The 21140-nt window shown below is 37.1% G+C and overlaps 1 protein-coding gene across 2 annotated transcripts in view; it reads right to left on the minus strand.

The window, feature by feature from the left end:
- Window positions 1–21140, minus strand: part of UNC13C (unc-13 homolog C) — a 621734-nt gene that overhangs the window by 205721 nt on the left and 394873 nt on the right. For both annotated transcript variants that reach the window (XM_065940669.1, XM_065940670.1), the window contains one exon: window positions 19210–19343. In XM_065940669.1, coding sequence (XP_065796741.1) covers window positions 19210–19343 — 134 coding nt within the window. The remainder of the gene's footprint in view (window positions 1–19209; window positions 19344–21140) is intronic.

Consider the following 21140-nt stretch of genomic DNA (forward strand, 5'->3'; position numbering starts at 1 on the left):
ATTTACAGTTCAAATGATTGGCTTCATATTTCCTGTAACAGTCTAAATTTAAATCTCAAGATTTACTTGCCAAGCTCTGCTTCCATACAGAAGATAATCTTTGGGGTTTGAGATATCATTAGAAGTTTTGCTTATTGTGTATTATGACAGGGCAGCTTCAAACTTGGTTTTCTTACTATTATTGATGGAAATAATATATATCCTTGTGCTAAAAAATAATTACTCAAACATCCTTTATTTACTTAATAATTACACAGGTTCTTTCAAAGTCTGTATTTTGGTGCATTTGGAAACACTTCTCTGGCTCTGTCCCACAGAAATCCTAGTTAAATAAAATATTTCATGAGTCAACCCTGCCTGAATCCAGAGAGCAAACTTGGTCATCAACGTCTGCTACAACCCACAGCATCTTCTTTCTTCTCTCCCGTGGATTCTTCCTTTGACGTAGCTGTAGAATTTATCCTTTCCCTGCTCCTACCATCTCAACCCCAATTCAAGTCTCACGACTCAAAAACTGAAGTAATCTGTTAGTTGATCTGTTATTTACCTCCACTTCTCATTCTTCAAATTCATACTGTATGCTCCCACCTTATTTACCTTGGAAGAACATAGGCTGCAATATTTCAAATCACTACTTTAAAACCATCAGCTGCTTGTCACACATTCCGTTGCCCAGAGAAACTTCATCCCATTAAGGTGACTTGCCTGGCCAATGGCAACCTGACCCCCACTATAACTTGTCTCTACTCTCCAAAGCCTTCCATGCTCTCGCCACCTAGACTTATAATTTCTAAACATATCTAATGTGCCACGTCTTCTGATCATTGTCTCCTATCTGTCCTCTCTTCCTCAGCTTCCATCTGATCATAAATACTCTCTCTGTTCCTTGAAAGCACAGCTCAGTATCTCTTCCAGCTAAAGTCTTTTGTTGTATTTGTTGTTGTTTTGTCACTAAGACATGACTGACTCCTTGGCAACCCCACGGACTGTAGCCCACCAGGCTCTTTCAGTCCATGGGATTTCCCAGGCAAGAATACTCAAGTAGGTTGCCATTTCCTTCTCCAGGGGTTCTTCCAGACCCAGGGATTGAACCCATGTCTCCTGAATTGGCAGGCAGATTCTTGAATTCTTTACCACTGAGTCACCAAGGAAGCCCCAAGGCAGAATTAGCAATGATTAAGTAACTGTGAAGGATAAGGGCAAAGACAAGTTTACAGCGACTAAAAACTGAACTGTAGCTCCCAATATTAAGAGTTAGTGATAGTGCTGGTGCCTTTGTACTGTGTAAAACTGTAAATTCTATCATTTTACTGTTGCCACAAGATTTAACTTATCTAATTTTATTGACATTTGCTTTATAGTTCAGTACTGATGAAAATAACATGATTTTTTTTTCTCCTTAAGCAGTTTTGGCTGGCATTAGAAAACAATTCTCCATTTGGCATCTCTTCACTAACAAATAATATTAATTGTGCTTACACAGTCCTCTTACTGTATTTGTACATTTATATACACACATACTTTTATATATTTATTTCTCTATTTATTTGTAAGTACATAAATTTACTCTCCAGCAATTTAAACAATTTTACAAGCCAGGATATAACCTGGTAAGAACATCTACAAAGCTGATAGTTTTTGAAACAACTTCTTTATTCCTACCTACTCAGTGAAAAAGGGGAGAAAAATTCACAACTATATACCATTAACAGAAGCAAAACAGAACTCGGAGTAAGAGGAGAGACCTAGAGTATTTCTCATAAGAGATTTTTATCAAGTTCTGAGTAAACACTGGCAAGATTTTATGTTTCTAATTTTTAAGGGGCCACAAAATAATATTTTCATAACAGTGTATTTTTTCACTGTGTTCAAATTTTCTTTATAGATACACACAATCTCACTATGGCATCAAATTGTATATGCTATATCTGTGCTGTATTCTCTGTATCAAACCAAATGGAGGAATTGTTTTCTCCCAATACATTCCACAGTTGAAGATTTCTGCGTTTTCTTTGAGCTGGCTAAGAAGTCTATATATTTGCATATTTGCTAGAGGCTTATTTTCTGTAATTTAACACAGTACTGGCTATTTCCTGTGCACAATTCATAGAAGTATAATGTAGTGGTTAAGCCTCAATGCAATTCAAAAGACAGAGACTTGATTTCTTCTCTGTTACTTAACTAATTTACCCAGTGGAGCACTGAGTAATCTCTTTAAAACTCAATTTCCTCATCTGTCAAATGGGGATGATAATTGTGCAATTTGGGACTCTAGGGTTGTTATGAGGATTAAATGAAACTTTACATGTAAATACTTTGTACAGCCACTGGCCCACAGTGAGCACTTAATAAATGTTTACTGCTAACTATAATGAAAATTTTACCACAAATGAGACATGAAAGAAAATATTTAGATATACTGATTTCTAATGTGAAAAAAAATTATCAAATGAATGCAAGTTTACATTTGTGTTTGCTAGTTATTAGTTTCCAGAAAAAAAAAATTCCTTATAAAATTAATAGCAATAAACTTGACTGAAGAGGGAAATTGTTATATACTCACAGGAGTTAACTGGTTTCTCAAACTTCAGCAATCTCTAGCCATATATTAACAATTTATATGCTAATGATAAATAAATTCCAAACTATGATATAAGCTTGACTGAAAGAAGTTTTAACTTTCCATGACCATTTCCTGGGCTTCTCAGGTGGCGCTAGTGGTAAGGAACCCACCTGCCAATGCAGGAAACAAGAGACAGTTCAATCCCTGGGTCAGGAAGATCCCCTTGAGGAGGGCATGGTAACTGACTCCAGTATTCTTGCCTGGAGAATCCCATAGACAGAGGAGACTGACAGTCTCCAGTCCATAAGGTCACAAAGAGTTGGACAAAACTAAAGTGACTTGGCATGCATGCATGCCATGACCATTTCCTAACCTCTTAGGAATTATAACATATACTTAAAAGTTAAAACAAGTACATGTATAGTGTATTAAATATTCATATTTCATTATTTATATTTTAAAAATAAAACTGGTACAAATTGAATTTTAGAATGTATAGCTCCACCTCTTCATTTTTCACGCAATCATGACTTCACTTAGTCTATCACTTATAAAAAGAGGTTTAAGGAAATAATTGATCCATTTCAACATTATTTGAATGTCTCCCATTTTAATTTGCAGCAATTAATGCCAAGCATAAATGTTTTAAACCTTGAATCCTATGAGACACAACAATTTAATAATTCAGTTTATTATCTTGCAAATCTCTTAGTGAAATAAGGAAAACAGTCTTCCACTGTTAGATCTGATAATACTGATTCATTAGTCACAACAGATAACAATTAGAATTCATTATATGTGAAGTATTATTTTGATATGCAAAGTTTGCCTTTGAAGAAAAATGTGTTCTTTGTTTCATATGAGTAAGCAATGGTTCTGATATCTGTCCTGTCTGCAACTGAAACTTCACTGTCACAGCCAGAAGTTGAGATACTTAGTTTGCTCTGCTCTTTTAACATTATTATTTTTTAAAATTCAGCTTTTGTTAATATGAGAACTTGATATGCCTTAGTGCAATTATCTGCCATTACCTTGAAGAGAGAGAACAGCCAAGAAGAATGAACTTTATTAAATAGGACTCTACTAGTAAATTACCAAGTAGCCTTACAAATTAAAGAGCAACTGAAACACATCATACCATTGCAGTTAAGGGTGAAAGTCAGCTTAAGCATTTGTAATGTGAACTCAACTACTATTGGACATTTCCTGTGGTGATCATTTTTCCTTTTGTATTTAAGTTCTCTTGTAACAACAACAACAAAGTGGGTCACTAATTTCATTTAAACACAACTAACATTTTATACTTTTGTTTTCTATCTACAACCTAAGGCATTATTTTAATGAATTTGGATATTTAAATACATATTTAATTTAAATATGAAAAATAAAATTTGGGTTGCATCTAGGTTAACTAGTAAAATCAGCATTTTGTAAAACAATGAAGATGTTACCTGGTAGTAGTGAGGCAGGTAGAAATGGCCAGATAAAGCTTTAAAAAAATTGGGTAATGTCTTTGGGGCAGGGAATAGCAAATGGAATTTACTGCCTTAGGATCACTGTTTCTCAAGCTACTTCATTATGTCCAGATTACATACTTGGGGAAAGCAAGTTCTGAAATTCATGTCAGGGTGAGGGAACTTGAGGCAGTGAAGGAGAGGTGGGAATTAGCATTTGCTGAGTATCTAGCAATACCAGCACTGGGTGAGTGCTCTTAAGTTTCATCTCTTCCAATTCTGATAATGGTCCCATGTCTTCTCTTTTACCTCCCGATTTTTCACATGTGGAAAACAGTTTGAACGATGTTGCAAAACTTTTCTAAGGTCTCAGAGATCAGTCTCTCTCACTCAAAAATGTTAGATCACTAAGCCACTCAAGTCATATTTATCTTTGCATACTTGAAACATAGTCCTCTTTCTTTATTTTTACTTATTACTGATGTATTCATTGTATTCAAAAATACTAGATGGCTTACAAAATAGCTATAATAAAATGAGATTTGCAGTAAAAGTAAAGAACTTAATGCCCACTGGGTGATTCTGAACAAACATCTTGAGTACCCAAGCAGCAGTGGAGGGAGACTCCTTTGTCTGTAAATTGTTTCCCAAGTATAATGCATATTTATAAATGGATCTCTCATTGTCAAAGAATGAGGCATTGCTACAAAGACTGCTTAGAATTAGTTCCCTTAAATCCTTTCACTATGATTCAGCAGTCATTTTATCTGTCCGTATTCAGTGAAAAAGCACCTATTGTGTATGATCATTCCTGTCTGATGCCAATAAAGTTACAATGGCAATTTTCTGCTTTTTTTCACAATAACCTTTTAGATGGCCTGTTATGGTAAGGAGCTTTTGGATGTTACTTTACTAAACCAAAGTAATCATCTATTGTTTTGTTTCAATTGCATATTAGGATGGGAGAAGGGGGTATCACTTTTCATTGAGAAAAATCTGAATAAGGCTAAAGACAAAGCAGAAGGACAAGTATGGAATTGGCAAATTTTACTCAGTGAACATGACTCTGGAACTGAGTAGAACCCTTCAGGCACCAACCCCCAACACCAAACCAAACAATTAATGATTAGACAATAGAGAATCATTCTACAGATACTAGAACTGCCACCAAAGGAGAAAAAAGTTAACTGCATGATGACCAGACTGTAGCCATAATGTCAGATGCTCCTACTTGAGCAGTAGGTCCACTGAATCTATGGCTAGAACAATTTCAAGAACAGGTCTCAAGAATGGGATTAACTTCATTGCTCATGATAATCTACATCTCTCTAGGCATCAGAATAATTGTAGGTTTCTCTGCCCATACATATAAGCAGACAACTAAAATTGTCAGAAATGCTACAGACTCACATTGACACCTTCCACTCTGAGAATAAAACGCCCTATATCACCATGAAGGAATTAGAGAAGATAGACTGCCCCTAATGTCATAGAAATAGAATGATGTTCTGACAAGTGGGGATTTGTAAGCAGCTCTTTACAGGAAACTCCCCTTAGCAGGAAGCCCCTTTTCTTGTCACTTTAACAAAGGTACATTAGAATTAACTTTTAAACCAGGCACCCCCATGCTCTGCTTATCTCTGGCTCAAGCACACCTCTCAAATGTTTTAATCACATAATACCTTGCCTAACTTGTCAGTTCTTTCTGTAGATCAAAGAAAAAGAAATGAAGAATAAATATCAATAAATAACAGAGGACCAGATCTCTTACCTAGCTTCCCCTTCACTTGGGAAGCTTGTAATCTTCCAAACAAACTGTGTGAACAAGATTACAACTAGAGGAAGATCATAAGAAGTCACTGAGTCTGCACACCAGTGGAGTGGCGCAGTGGGCATGGTGACCACTCTGAATCCCTATCTCAGTGATTAACTAAGATTACTTTACTCTTTCTCTTTAAAATGTCATGGCCAAGCAGAATCTTCAGAATTGGTTTTGTGGGAATGTTGAGTCCATCGTCTCCCCAGACTAATGACATTCTCATTAAAGGTGTCTTTCCTTTGCTACCAACATTTGTGAGCATGTAATTGATTTTGTAAGCAGGGTGCAATGGGACCTCCATTTGTTAACGAGTTGAACATCATCTCTTCATCTCACACTATGCTAAGGTTGTGAAGATAAAAGGATGACAAGGTCTTTTCCTTCAAAAACCTTTTAGAATAGTGGGGAAAACAGTTACATACATATACTCATAATACCAAGTTATAAATGCAATGACAGAATGGAAACTCATGGAAGAACCATAATGTGGTACCTATACATCCTAGACAAAATTAGGGAAGACTTGCCCGAAGAGGTAATGCTTCAGCTAAGTCTTTAAATTTTAAAGGTAAAGGAAAGTGTGGCAGGAACTCAGAGCTGGATAGTAGGAAGTCCATTAAGGTTTTATAAAACTAAGTTTGCTATAAAGAAAAGATAATAATTTAAAAAAAAATCTTGATTAACCAAATTACTACTTCTCATTCTCTCTAACCTGAGTAAATACTGACTGCATATCAGGTGCCTGCCTGCCTGCCTACTAAGTTGCATAAGTCGTGTCCTACTCTTTGTAACCCTATGGACTGTAGCCCACCAGGCTACTCTGTCCATGGGATTCTCCAGGCAAGAAAACTGGAGTGGGTTACAGTGCCCTCCTTCAGGGGATCCTCCTGACCTAGGGACCGAACCCATGTCTTACGTATCTTGCATTGGCAGTCAAGTTTTTAACCAGTAGCTCCACCTGGGAAGCCCACATATCAGGTGGCAGCAACTGAAATAAGAACATGAAAGCAGAGTGTTGCAGTTTGTCTGCCTTGTCAACTATGGGAATCGGTAGCACCATCCAATAAATAAAAGTGCCACTTTTACAACATCAACTTTTCCTATTGCTTCTCCCATTAATTAACCCCTAGTCATATGGCCTTTCTTGCTGCTACTCCAACAGGCCAGGCTTCAGCCCTGAAACTTCGTACTTGTTACTGATTCTCCTGGTTACAGTTACAGAGCTGTTTCTGTCTGCCTTTCTTTAATCATCCATGCTTCAATTCAAATGTCACTTTCTCCAAGAGTATGTTCTTAGCCATTGAAATTGACATATTAGCAACAACCCTCACTTCTGCTAAGTCACTATTTTTCTATTTATCTTGCTTTACCTTCTTATCAACACCTGAAACACTGTATTATCTGTTCGTTTATATGCCTTGTTATCTAACTCCTCTCCACTCCCTGCAAAAATATTAAATAACTTTTTTGTCTTGTGTATTGCTGTTTCCAGTTTGTAACATACTGCCCAGTAACTGATATTAAGTTAAATGAAAGAAACCTTCTAAACCAATGGTAGCAATCACTATCTCCAAATAACAGAGCAACCAGTTCAGAATCCAGCAGCAGGACATAGAGGGCCTCCAGAGAAAGAACATGTGTTTTTTGGGAAAAAAAAAAAAAGGGAAAATGAGGAAATAAAAATAAAAAAGAAAAAAATAAAAAGGCGTAGAAATGTATGAAGTTAGATTCTATAGAGTTATTAAATGTGGGCCTCAGTTCTGACATTTCTTGCACCTAATCCACAAGAGAAAACTGATCACTTTTGTATATCACAAATGTTGGGAAAGCCAAATTTTTTAATGCAGAGAATTTTAGGGAAAAATAAATCTTTATTGGTTTTTCCTGAGGGCCCCAGTGGGTACACACTTCAAATTTACATTTTTCCTACAGAAAATTAAAACTGCATGCATTCTGTCTACTGTCTAATACACAACTTCAAGTGGTGCCATCACATGGCATATCTTACACTTTATACAATTTGTAATTGTTGTTTCAGGTTTCTCATGACCAGATCCAGATTAATCTTTGAGACATGAGAAGTGTTTGCACCGAGCTGAAGGATTAATGCCCTGCCCTTACTTATGGGATCTTTTCTCTACAATTAATCATTTTGTTAATGTAGAGGGTTGTTAAGATTCTGATTCTGCCACTTACTAAATGTGTGACCTTGGGAAATTTACTTAGCCCTTCTGTCATCTGCAATTTGGGGATTTTAACAGCACTGATTCTATTGCAATTACATTTAGGATTCAATTAGACATTAAACTGTAAAAATGCTTAGTACAATGCCTGGCTCTAATTAATTTCCCATAGTTCCCTATATGCTGATGATAATATTCATAACATACATACCTAGTTGTGCATAAATCATCTGGCAAGCATAATAAAATGAAAATCCAAGCGGAACCTTTTCCCTTCTATATGATATGCAGTCAGGGAGACAGAAAGTTGACATCAAAAGTGACTGAATTAGTATAAGACTTAGTTAGCAATCTTATAACAGTACTCCTGTGCTCCTAGGGGGGGAAAAAAAAAAACTTCTTATTCTGTCCAAATAGCATATTATTTTGGAAATTTGCAGAGAAACATCTATTTTAAATTTCAAGAAGGCTGCAATTAACATTCATAAAAACTTTCAAAATGACTTATATTCTTTCTTTTTTGTACTTTTGATTAATACTTTTTGGATTTTCTGGCTGTCCATTCTCCCCAGTGTAAACCCTATCTTTGCTGAGAAAAGTTGAGCGCTGAAGAATTGATGCTTTTGAACTGTAGTGTTGGTGAAGTCTCTTGAGAGTTCCTTGGACTGCAAAGAGATCGAACCAGTCCTGAATATTCAATGGAAGGACTGATGCTGAAGCTGAAGCTCCAACACTTTGGCCACGTGATGCAAAGAATTGCCTCACTGGAAAAGACCCTGATGCTAGGAAGGATTGGAGGCAGGAGGAGAAGGGGAAGACAGAGGATGAGATTGTTGGATGTCATCACCAACTCATTGGATATGAGTTTGAGCAAACTCCGGGAGTTGGTGATGGACAGGGAGGCCTGGCGTGCTGCAGTCCATGGGGTTACAAAGAGTTGGACACAACTAAGCTACTGAACTGAACTAAGACTTTTTAAAAGAAAAAAACATAATAGGGAAATGTCATAAGCAATTTTACAACAACAAATTTGACCACTTATATTGAATGGAAAAATTCCTTGAAAGACACAAATAGCAAAATCACAGTCAAGCACAAGTAGTTTTGGGAAGGACCAGGATGACAACAAAGGAACTCCTGAACTTCCCTGTACCCACAGACACACGGACTGTACAACTACATAGTCAGAAAATCCCACTGAGAGATATCCAGTGGCTCAAGGACTATGAAAAAGAAGTATTTGCCAATGGGTGTACTTCACTTCCTGTGGTTACCCCTCAAGGCTCAGCCCAGAAATAGCAGACAAAATTGTCCATTGTCCAGTCTTCCCTTGAGGGATTTGACCGTATACTTTACAAGCTGATGCCTGAAGGTCTGGCTTCTTATTTAACATGCATCTAGAGGCTGACTGAGATCTTCCTTAGAGTCCAGGGGAGCTGGTAGGCACTTCCCCTGCACTCCCTCTCTGGCTTGATCCAACAATAAAACCAAATTGTTAGTACCATCTTGAAAGGAGTTTGTCCGCGTATTCAGTGACTCAGTTTTTATGGCTTCCATACAATGGATTGAATTCCCAAATCACTTAGCTCTGAAAGCCAATGGGGCTGCATTTACATGTTCCACAAGAGGACAGCAAAGAAAGAAGCATCTTTTCCCTAGGTGCAGGAGCACCCTTTTGTTTCTCCCCCACTCTCATGACTATCTGCCTGGGCTTCCTGTAGAGGAAGCAGGTAAAAATACCCATTTTACAATTTCTCCTTGGAAGGAACTTAACTATATCTTTTCTCAGCTCTTCCATGAGGGTACAGTTTCTGGTTAGCCTGCATCTATGTGCTGACTGATCTTCTCTTCCTTGGAACACTGACTGATTTTGCCACACCCTCAACTATGGGGAACAACCACAAAGGTTTGAGAGACAACCAGGAGCTTCATCTGGACTGATGATGAGACAGTTTGCCAAGACAGAACATGTAATGTGCAGAAACCAACACATAGAGTGAAGGAAAATGAAAAAAAAAATAGTAACAACAACAAGGAAATATGTCTCAAACAGAAGAAGAAGATAAATCATTAGAAGGTGATCTTAGCAAGTTAGAGAAAAGTGACTTACCCAACAGAGAGTTCAAAATAATGGTCATAAACATGGTCACTGAGGTCAGAGAGCAAGGCATAAACAAAGTAAGAATTTTAGCAAAGAAAATATAACAAAAAAAGAATCTTAAAATCAATTTGTTACTTAGAAGGGGATCCATTAAGACTATCAGTGAATTTTCCAGCATAAACTTTGCAAGTCAGGAGGGAGTGTGATGATTTTTCAAAATGCTGAAAGGGAAAACCTGACAACCAATAATACTCTATTCAGCAAAGCTGTCCTTCACAACTGAAGGACAGACAAAGAGTTTTCCAGACAAAAGGTGAGCAAGATCATCATTAATAGACTAATAGATACATGGGTCAACAGAACAGAGTCCAGAATTAGATTCACACATTTAATTAACAGATTTTTGACAAAGCTGCAAAAGCAACTGGGGATAGTATAATTTTTCTAACAAATAGAGTTGGAAAGACAGATAAAAATATGAAAAAAAACCCAGAAAAAGACATCTAGAAGAAAACTGTGGTGTTGCAACTTGAATATGGTGGATGCAAAGATTTCTTAAATACCAAAAACCCAAATTGTAAAAATGATAGTCAACAAATTGAACTACTCCATCAATTTTTTTAAAAGATTGCTAAAGAAAGGGAAAAAATGGAAAAGAAAGTCACAAAATAGCAGAAAATATCACAATATTCATATTTGACAGTAGACCCTTACCAATACAACTCGTTAATAAAAAGATAAACATTCCAATTCGGAAATAGCAAAAGGATTTGAACAGACATTTCACCAGAAAAGGTATATGGATTGCATATAAGCACATGAAAGATGTTCAATATCAGTTCTTAGGAAAGTGGTAAATAAAACCATAAGCAAATATCACTATACACCTAATAGCTAAAAGTAAAATGTTCAATTGCACTAAGTGTTGGCAATGTATAAACACTTTGGAAAGTATTTGGCAATTTTAAAAAATATTAAATATGTACATATTATATGATTCAAGGAAAATAAAAAATTCTACATAAAATTTTATAAACAATATTCACAGAAACCTAATCTTGAAAAAAAATCCAAATGTTCACCTTGACTTTAAGCCTAATCCTAACAGATGAATGGATAAACATTTTGTGGTGTATCTATACAGCGGAATATCACTTAGAAATAGGAAGAGATGAAGTACCAATACCCACAAACACCTGGATGAATCTCAATATAGTAACAGTGAAAACAACTAAACAAAGGGATGTACATAATATATTATTCCTTTCACAAAAGGACACAATTTTCAAACTAATTTGTAGTATTAGAATGCAGACCATTGGTTGCCTGGGATAGGTTACAAAAAAAAACAGAAATTATGAATATCTTTATTGTTTTGATTGTGGTGATGGTTCATGTTGCAAAACTAAACAAATTCTGTATGCAAAGTTTTATTGTATTCAGTTATACCTCAATACTGTTCATACTGTTTATGGGATTCACAAGGTAAGAATAGTGAACTATGAACAAAGCTAGTGGAGGTGATGGAATCCCAGTTGAGCTATTTCAAATCCTAAAAGATGGTGCTTTGAAAGTTCTGCACTCAATATGCCAGCAAATCTGGAAAACTCAGCAGTGGTCACAGGACTGGAAAAGGTCTGTTTTTCATACCAATCCTAAAGAAAGGCAATGCCAAAGAATGATCAAACTACAGCACAATGGCGCTCATCTCTCACGCTAGCAAACTAATGCTCAAAATTCTCTAAGCCAGGCTTCAACAGTATGTGAACCATGAACTTCCAGATGTTCAAGCTGGTTTTAGAAAAGGCAGAGGAAACTGAGATCAAATTGCCAACATTTATTGGATCATCGAAAAAGCAAGAGAGTTTCAGAAAAACATCTATTTCTGCTTACTGATTATGCCAAAGTCTTTGGCTGTGTGGATCACAATAAACTGTGGAAAATTCTAAAAGACATGGGAATACCAGACCACCTGACCTGCCTCCTGAGAAATCTGTATGCAGGTCAAGAAACAACAGTTAGAACTGGACATGGAACAACAGACTGGTTCCAAATTGGGAAAGGAGTACATCAAGGCTATATACTGTCACCCTGCTTATTTGACTTATATGCAGAATACATCATGAGAATTGCTGGGCTGGATGAAGCATAAGCTGGAATGAAGATTGCCAGGAGAAATATCAATAACCTCAGACATGCAGGTGACACTACCCTTATGGCAAAAAGCAAAGAAGAACTAAAGAGCCTCTTGATGAAAGTGAAAGAGAAGAGTGAAAAGTTGGCTTAAAACTCAACATTCAGAAAACTAAGATCATGGCATCCAGTCCCATCACTTCATAGCAAATAATGGGGAAACAATGGAAACAGTGACAGACTTTATTTTTTTGAGCTCCAAAGTCATTGCAGATAGTGACTGCAACCATGAAATTAAAAAACGCTTGCTGTTTGGAAGGAAAGTTATGACCAACCTAGACAGCATATTAAAAAGCAGATACAATACTTTGTCAACAAAGTTCTGTCTAGTCAAAGATATGGTTTTTCCCGTAGCCATGTATGGACGTGAGAGTTGGACTATAAAGAAAGCTAGGCACCAAAGAATTGATGCTTTTGAACTGTAATGTTGGAAAAGACTCTTGAGAGTCCCTTGGACTGCAAGGAGATCCAACCAGTCCATCTTAAAGGAAATCAGTCCTGAATATTCATTGGAAGGACTGATGCTGAAGTTGAAATTCCAATATTTTGGCTACCTGATGCAAAGAACTGACTCATTTGAAAAGACCCTGATGCTGAGAAAGGTTGAAGGTAGGAGGAGAGGGGATAACAGAGGATGAGATGGTTGGATGGCATCACTGACTCTATGGACTTGAGTAAGCTTCGGGAGTTTGTGACAGACAGGGAAGCCTGGCGTGCTGCAGTCCATGGGGTTGCAAGAGTCGACATGACTGAGCGACAGAATTGATACCTCAATATATCTGTTTAAAAGGGAGAGATCCACCCCCGAAGTTCTAAAACTACTCTGCTTAATAGTTTTCAGTTTCAATGGAATAGTGAGATTTCTATAGGCATCTGGAATACTACTTCATAAAAAATAATTTTGAAAAGGTGAATAAGTATTCCTCAAAAAATAGTATCTTAATTAATTAGTGGAGTAGGAAGGATGAGAACAGACACTGTGCCAAGTATACATAGAGATTTCCTTTAATTTATTCACTTAGTCAAATAATATATATGCCTGAATACATACTAGTGTACAAAGTAAACAAATGTCTCCCTGTATGATTACATTATACAATTATAAACTAGTATCAAATTAGAATACGCAAAAGCCTGCAATGTTTTTATTCATAATAACCCTGAGTACTTCATTAATTAAATATATCCATAACCCTAAACTATATTGAAAAATATAAAAATAAGGCCTGTATTTTTAAATCATTCATTATCTTGCTATAATCTTCAAAATAAAAACAAAACTTGTTTAAGCCAGACATGTTTTCTTCATAAATTGGCCTGTGCTTTTATACTTTGATGTATATAGAACACACAAGGAATATTTTATTAATAATGCCGACTTCTGGGTCAAATACACATTTTAATTAACTCCATAGCTTTGGGATGGGGCTCAGAATCTGCATACACAGCTAGCTGCCTATTTGATCCTAATGTCAGTCATCTGGACTTTCTACTTTGTGAAACACTGTGCTTTTCTAACCAATAAGATAACTAGTGATGCCTAAATGTGAAGATTTATGTGAAGCCATTCAAAATCACAATAATCCAAGTCCATGCCCCTACCACCGATGCCTAAGAAGCTGAAGTTGATCAGTTCTATAAAGACCTAGAAAATCTCCTAGAACTAACACACACACACACACACACACAAAAGATGGTCTATTCATCACTGGGGATTGGAATGCAAAAGTAGGAAGTCAAGAGATATCTGGAGTAACAGGCAAGTTTGGCCTTTGGGAACAAAATGAAGCACAGCAAAGGCTAACTGAATTCTGCCATGAGAATGCACTGGTCATAGCAAATCCCCTTTTTCAACAACACAAGAGATGACTTTACACATGGACGTCACCAAATAGTCAATACCAAAATCAAATTGAACATTCTTTGTAGCCAAAGATGGAGAGACTGTATACAGTCAGCAAAAACAATACCTGGAGCTGACTGTGGCTCAGATCAGCAGCTTCTCAGCAAAATTCAGCTTAAACTAAAGAAAGCAGGGAAAGCCATGAGGCCAGCCAGGTACAACTTGAATCAAATTCCCTATGAATATTCAGTGGAGGTAATGAATAGATTCAAGGGGTTAGATCTGGTAGACAAAGTGCCTGAAGAAATACGGACAGAGGTCTGTAATGTTGTACAGGAGGCAGCGAACAAAACCATCCCAAAGAAAAAGAAAAGCAAGAAGGCAAAGTGGTTATCTGAGGCGGCCTTACAAACAGCAAAAGAAAGAAGTGAAAAGCAAGGGAGAAAGGGAAAGGTATATCTAACTAGAGGCAGATATCCAAAGAACAGCATGGAAAGACAAGAGGGGCTTCTAAACGAACCGTGTATAAATCTAGAAGAAAACCACAGAAGGGGAAAGACTAGAGATCTCTTCAGGAAAACTGGAGATATCAAGAGAACATTTTGCCCAAAGATGGGCGCAATAAAGGACAAAAATGGTAGAGACCTAGTAGATGCTGAAGAGGTCAAGGAGAGATGGAAATACACAGAAAAACTGTGCAAAAAAGATCCAAAGAACCAGATTGCTATGATGGTGTGGTCAGCCACCCAGAGCTAGACATTCTGGAGAACAAAGTCAAGTGGGCCTTAGGAAGCACTGCTGTTAATAAAGCTAGTGGATATGACAGAATTCCAGTAGAAGTATTCAAAACCTTAAAGGATTATGCCATCAAGGTGTTACATTCAATATTTCAGCAAATCTGGAAGACCTATCAGTGGCCACAGAACTGGAAAAGGTCAATTCTCATCCCAATTCCCAAGAAGGGTAGTACTAAAGAATGTGCTAACTATCGAATGATTGACCTCATCTCCCATGTTAGTATGGTCATGCTTAAAATCCTGCATGCTAAGCTTCAGCATTATGCTAACCAAGAGCTTCCAGATGTCCAAGCTGGATTTAGAAAAGGAAGAGGAACCAGAGATCAAATTGTCAACATTCGCTGGCTCACAGAGAAAGCTGGGGAATTCCAGAAAAACATCTATCTCAGTTTCATTGACTATGTACCAAAGCCTTTGACTGCATGGATCATAATAAACTGTGGAAAGCTCCTAAAAAGATGGGGATACCAGACCATCTTTCCTGTCTCCTGAGAACCCTGTATGCTGGCCAAGAAGCAACAATCAGAACCCAGTATGGAACAACTGATTGGTTCAAGATTGAGAAAGGAGTAAGACAGGGTTGTTTGTTGTCACCCTGTTTGTTTAATCTATATGCTGAGCACATCATGAGAAATGCTGGGTTGGATGAGTTACAAGCTGGACTCCAGATAGGCAGGAGAAACATCAATAACCTCAGATATGATGCTGATACCACTCTAATGGCAGGAAGTGAAGAGAAACTAAAGAGCTTCTTGATGAGGGTGAAGGAGGAGAGTGAAAGAGCCAGCTTAAAACTAAATTAAAAAAAAAAAACAAAAAACTAAGACCATAGCATCTGGCCCCATTACCTTATGGAAAATAGAGGGGTAAAAGGTGGAACCAGTGACAGATTTCCTTTTGGGCTCTAAAGTCACTACAGATGGTGACTGCAGCCATGAAATCAGAAGACACTTGCTTCTTGGCAGGAAAGCTATGTATGACAAACAGTGTACTGAAAAGTAGAGACATTACTCTGCTGACAAAGATCCATATAATCAAGGCTGTGGTCTTCCCAGTGGTCCGTATGGTTGTGAGAACAGGACTTCATAGAAGGTGAAATGCCAAGGAATTGATGCCTTCACACTATGGTGCTGGAGAAGGCTCCTGAAAGTCGCTTGGACAGCAAGGAGATTAAACCAGTCCATCTAAAGGGAAATCAAGCCTGAACACTTGCTGGAAGGACTGATACTGAAGCTGAAACCCAGTATTTTGGTCATCTGATGTGAACAGATGACTCACTGAAAAGTCCCTGATGCTGAGAAAGATTGAGGGCAGAAGGAGAAGAGGGCATCAGAGAATGAGATAGCTGGATGGCATCACTGATGCAATGGAAATGAACTTGGGCAAACTTCGGGAAATGGTAAGGGACAGAGAGGCCTGGCATGCTGCAGTCTATGGGGTTGCAAAGAGTCAGACATGCCTGGGAGACTGAACAACAACAAATGTGAAGATACACGTGCAAAAAAATAAACATGCATCAGTGGAAATCTCACCAAATTAGACAACTGCAAACATTGGCTGACTCAATGGACATGAGTCTGAGCAGATTCCAGGAGATAGTGAAGGACAGGGAATGCTGGCGTGCTGCAGTTCATGGGGCTGCAAAGCGTCGGACATGACTGAGCGAATGCACAACAACAATAAACATCGGCCACTAAGGTCACACCTTGCTGTCCAAGTGAGTTCACTTAAAACATAGCCTTAATGATATGGGAAACAAATGCCTTAAGGAATTTTGGAATGGTTTGAAACTTTGATTCCTTAAGGAATGATCCTTAGTAAGCAAAAAGTCTTTAGAAAATTATCAAAATCTGAGTAAATATAGTCATAAAGTACAATATCCTAAGAGAGGGATGACATTCAGATTTATTTGAGCTAGGTTTTCAAAGGAAAAAAGTGACTCTAAACTCTGACACTATAAATAAATAAAAAGCAAAGCAAAGACATATCTTTCTTTGTGTCATGGCTCATTTTTATACTTAGAAGACTCAATTTAGCACATAATTTAAAAGTTATTTTTGGCATAAGTAAATATATTCCCTCCACTTCAATACTGTAACAAAAAAGGAACTATAAATCTTGGTATATTTTTAATGGTATACAATTAAAGATGACTCTGGGAAACTTTGATTCCATGATTTTATAATGTGTCTTTTAATATCATATTCTAACTTATGATATTTGGTAAATGTAAAAAAAATTGATTAAAAATAAATTCTTTCAAATAACTTTTAATTAGCATTTCTCAGCAGATATTTGTCTTCATTCCACGGTCATTTATCAAGTGGCCTACCCCAACCCAAGGGCGTAGTCTTGAAAGAAGTTATTAATCTCCTTACCTTTAGGAAATCTACTCTGTCTTCAAGAAAAGTCCAAAGAATAAATGAGAAAACAGCTCAAAGCCACCCAAGATGAAATGAGGGTGTTATATGTTAAAAGAAAAGACCTAGTACTGAGCTATCAGAAGAAATAAAAGAGCGAAGTCTCTACAGATACTCATTATGATACACTCTGGCATCAGGCAGAAAAGGTGGATATAAGGGAAAAAGGGAAAACAAAAGTGTAAAAGCAAAACTGATGATGCTATCACTGCACACCAGACAGAACCACTTTCTCCACATTTAGGAGAAATTTGGGGCAGGTGAATGTCGGTAGTAAAGAAACATAAAAGGATAAAAATTAGAGTATTTACATGTATTTATTCTATAACTAGAATTTCAATTGGATTACACACAAGCATTTTGACCCTGTCTTGACCAGCACAGAAAATGAGAAATAATAAAACCATATTAAGCCTGAAAGTACTTCATGGTTTGTCTATTTCTGCTATTCCTACAGCATTTCAGGTGTGACCAATAAGTCAAACTACTCTCTTCATTAAGCAGACTGCAAATGCCTGGTTGGCAGAGTCAGCTGTTATTTTGGTTGTATAGCTCACAGTGTGTGGGTGTGGAATAAATCCTAAAGGTGCAACATTAAAGGTGGACTGGGTCTTGGAAATTATGTAATTCATGCCCTTATTTTATATATGAATAAACTCAGACCCAAGGAAATTAGGTAATTTGCCCAAGGTTTCATAGCTAGTGGAATTTTGGTAAGTTGTTCATTCCAGACTCTTCTAGAACAGCCATGGATTTTAATTCATCTGCTTTACTACCTTTACAGTTCCAGTTCAGTCACTCGGTTATGCACAACTCTTTGCGACCCCATGAACTGCAGCACGCCAGGCCTCCCTGTCCATCATCAACTCCCAGAGTTGGTGATGCCATCCAACCATCTCATCCTCTGTTGTCCCCTTCACCTCCTACCCTCAATCTTGCCCAGCATCAGGGTCTTTTCCAATGAGTTAGCTCTTCGCATCAGGTGGCCAAAGGATTGGAGTTTCAGCTTCAACATCAGTCCTTCCAATGAACACCCAGGACTGATCTACTTTAGGATGGACTGGTTGGATCTCCTTGCAGTCCAAGGGACTCTCAAGAGTCTTCTCCAACACCACAGTTCAAAAGCATCAATTCTTCGGCGCTCAGCTTTCTTTATAGTTCAACTCTCACATCCATACATGACCACTGGAAAAATCATAGTCTTGACTAGACGGGCCTTTGTTGGCAAATTTATGTCTCTGCTTTTTAATATGCTGTCTAGATTGGTCATAACTTTCCTTCCAAGGAGTAAGCGTCTTAATTTCATGGCTGCAATCACCCTACCTACCTTAATTCATCTGCATAGAATTTATAAATTCTATGCATGACAGCATAGGCTTAGGTTATTTGAGAAAATGTGCTTGTTCTCTTAAATACTGCATTAAATTTTTAAAATCCAGCATACACAACTATTTTGAAAGTATACATTTGGGGTCAAATCCTTATTATTAAAAAGTCACAGTGGAATATGTTTAATACGAGCTCTTTAACATTATTCTAAGTTTGGGAGGGATAGCATTTTTCTAAGACAGTAGAAAGAGGAAATTTTTCTATATCACATGAAAATAAATTTGGGGGAAATATTTGTTTCCATATTGAAATAATCACACTCTATGGGGCTGAAACTACTATCACTGAATTGATGTTTATTGATAAAAGTAGAAAATGCTTCTTTCTATAGCTTAATTTTGGACAAGTCTGTCATTGTCATGAAAGTATAAGCTGTACTTCAAATAGTTTATGTTTTTTTAACTTTAGCTGCATAAAATCCATTTATTAACAAAAAAATGTACTTACTGATTCAGGACAGGAGTGTAGGCAGTTTTATCCTCATCAATAATGGTGACCATCAGTGTTATAAGCTGGGGCCAAAAATCCAAATTCTTGGTGGTTGGTCCCTGATCTTCCCGAGGAACGTCCTGTTTCTTACTCTGCTCAGAAAGTCAGGCAACATGCAAAACAAAAGGTTAAAGGGCATGACTTTAGTTAGAAACCACTGTCAAACAGGAAGATCAGACAAAGAGAGTTATGAACAACTCTCAGATCATGAGAGTCAAAGTTAGTACATTCAGGTTTTCTCTCTTCATTGAATGGCATCCCACAGGGTAAAATCACAATGGCCAGGCCTGAATTTCTAAATGCTTTGGTTCTGGAATGGAGGTTTATCTTCCTCTATTGCAGTTTATGATCTTAGGAGTTATTGTTATAGAGTTTATCCCTTTAATGTGACTTTTTCCAAGGCAAAAGGTTGAATTCTGTGTGTACGATGCTATGTGTGTAAAATTTATCCTGCCTAAGTATTTTTTTCAAAAGTCACACTGGTTTATGTGGGCAGAACTCAAGAAAGGCTGTCTGGTTACAAACTCAGTACTGTTAAATTCTACAGATATAAAGTTACATGAATGGACCAGAACTCTCTCATTCCACTCACAAATATATTTAAGTTAACTTTAACTTTGTAAGTCTTTTTATATGTGCATATAAGTATATTTAAATCATATTGGAATCCTTAATTTATCATACTGAATGAATTCTCCACTGTCACCTTTGGAAGGAGTGTTGTCTGAATGACCTACATTTACAGTGAGATCAAAACAGTATAATACTCTTGAAAGTTTTACATATAAACTTCATACTCAACACACGCAATTCTTTCAAACATACAGGTAAATTATTCTGGTTGTTTTGTTTCATTGGGTATTCTTACAGCACTTCTTTTACATTAACTTTTTAAAATTAGGAAAAAAGATGAAGATGGAGACAGACAATTTTCAAAGTATATAAGTGGGAAGCATATGGCTTCCTTGACTATTTTTGCTGAACTATTTATAAGCTTGTAGGTCCAGGATATTTGAAAACTCCAATTGGTAGCTCAGGAAATTCATGGTCTCTCATACAAAGGGTGGATTAGATTTTATTTGGTCCAATCATTTAGCTTCCCTGGTGGCTCAGGAGTAAAGTATTCACTTGTAATGCAGGAGATGTGGATTTAATCTCTGAGTCAGGAAGATCCCCTGGAGAAGGAAATGGCAACCCATTTCAGGATTCTTGCCTGGAAAATCCCATGACAGAGCAGCCTGGCAGGCTACAGTCCCTGGGGTCACAAAAGAGTCAGACATGTCTTAGCAACTAAACAACAAAAATCATTTGTTTTACTCAACTACCATGTCATTTCCAAAGATCAGTCACCCTCTGCTGAATGACTATACGCGTATCTTCTAATGATGCCCAACATACGTAACCAGATTTAGATGAGTCATCACACTATTACTGTTCTCACTGAAGTTAAATATAACTGTGTATTGTTACAGACCTCATACAAAGACTATGATGTACCTTCAGGGACTTAAATTTTCTGAGGGTACTTCCAAGGGCTTAATTTACCTTTAAGCTCAAAATGTAACATATTAAAAGCTGAAGACTGAGATTAGTCAAAAGACTAGTGGCTAGCACATATTACTTCAAATTGCCAGAATGAACCAAAAGTAGTCTTCAAAGGATCTTAATAAACCTTATGCACCTGGCCCCTGAGAACCACTTGAAACTCTGCTGTCTTCCTCTTTTAATTCCTCAGGTACACCAAGGCACATCAGAAAATGTTTAAGAAGAAAAAGGCAGCAATACAGGCAAATAAATGTCTAACTTCTCCAATTATTAAGTTACATCGTCTATGGAAGCTGTCTTTCTTTTATGAACAGGAATTTATTATGGTCACAATAATGTACTTA

The sequence above is a fragment of the Muntiacus reevesi genome, chromosome 7 (genome assembly GCF_963930625.1).
Source record: "Muntiacus reevesi chromosome 7, mMunRee1.1, whole genome shotgun sequence".
NCBI classification, from domain to species: domain Eukaryota; kingdom Metazoa; phylum Chordata; class Mammalia; order Artiodactyla; family Cervidae; genus Muntiacus; species Muntiacus reevesi.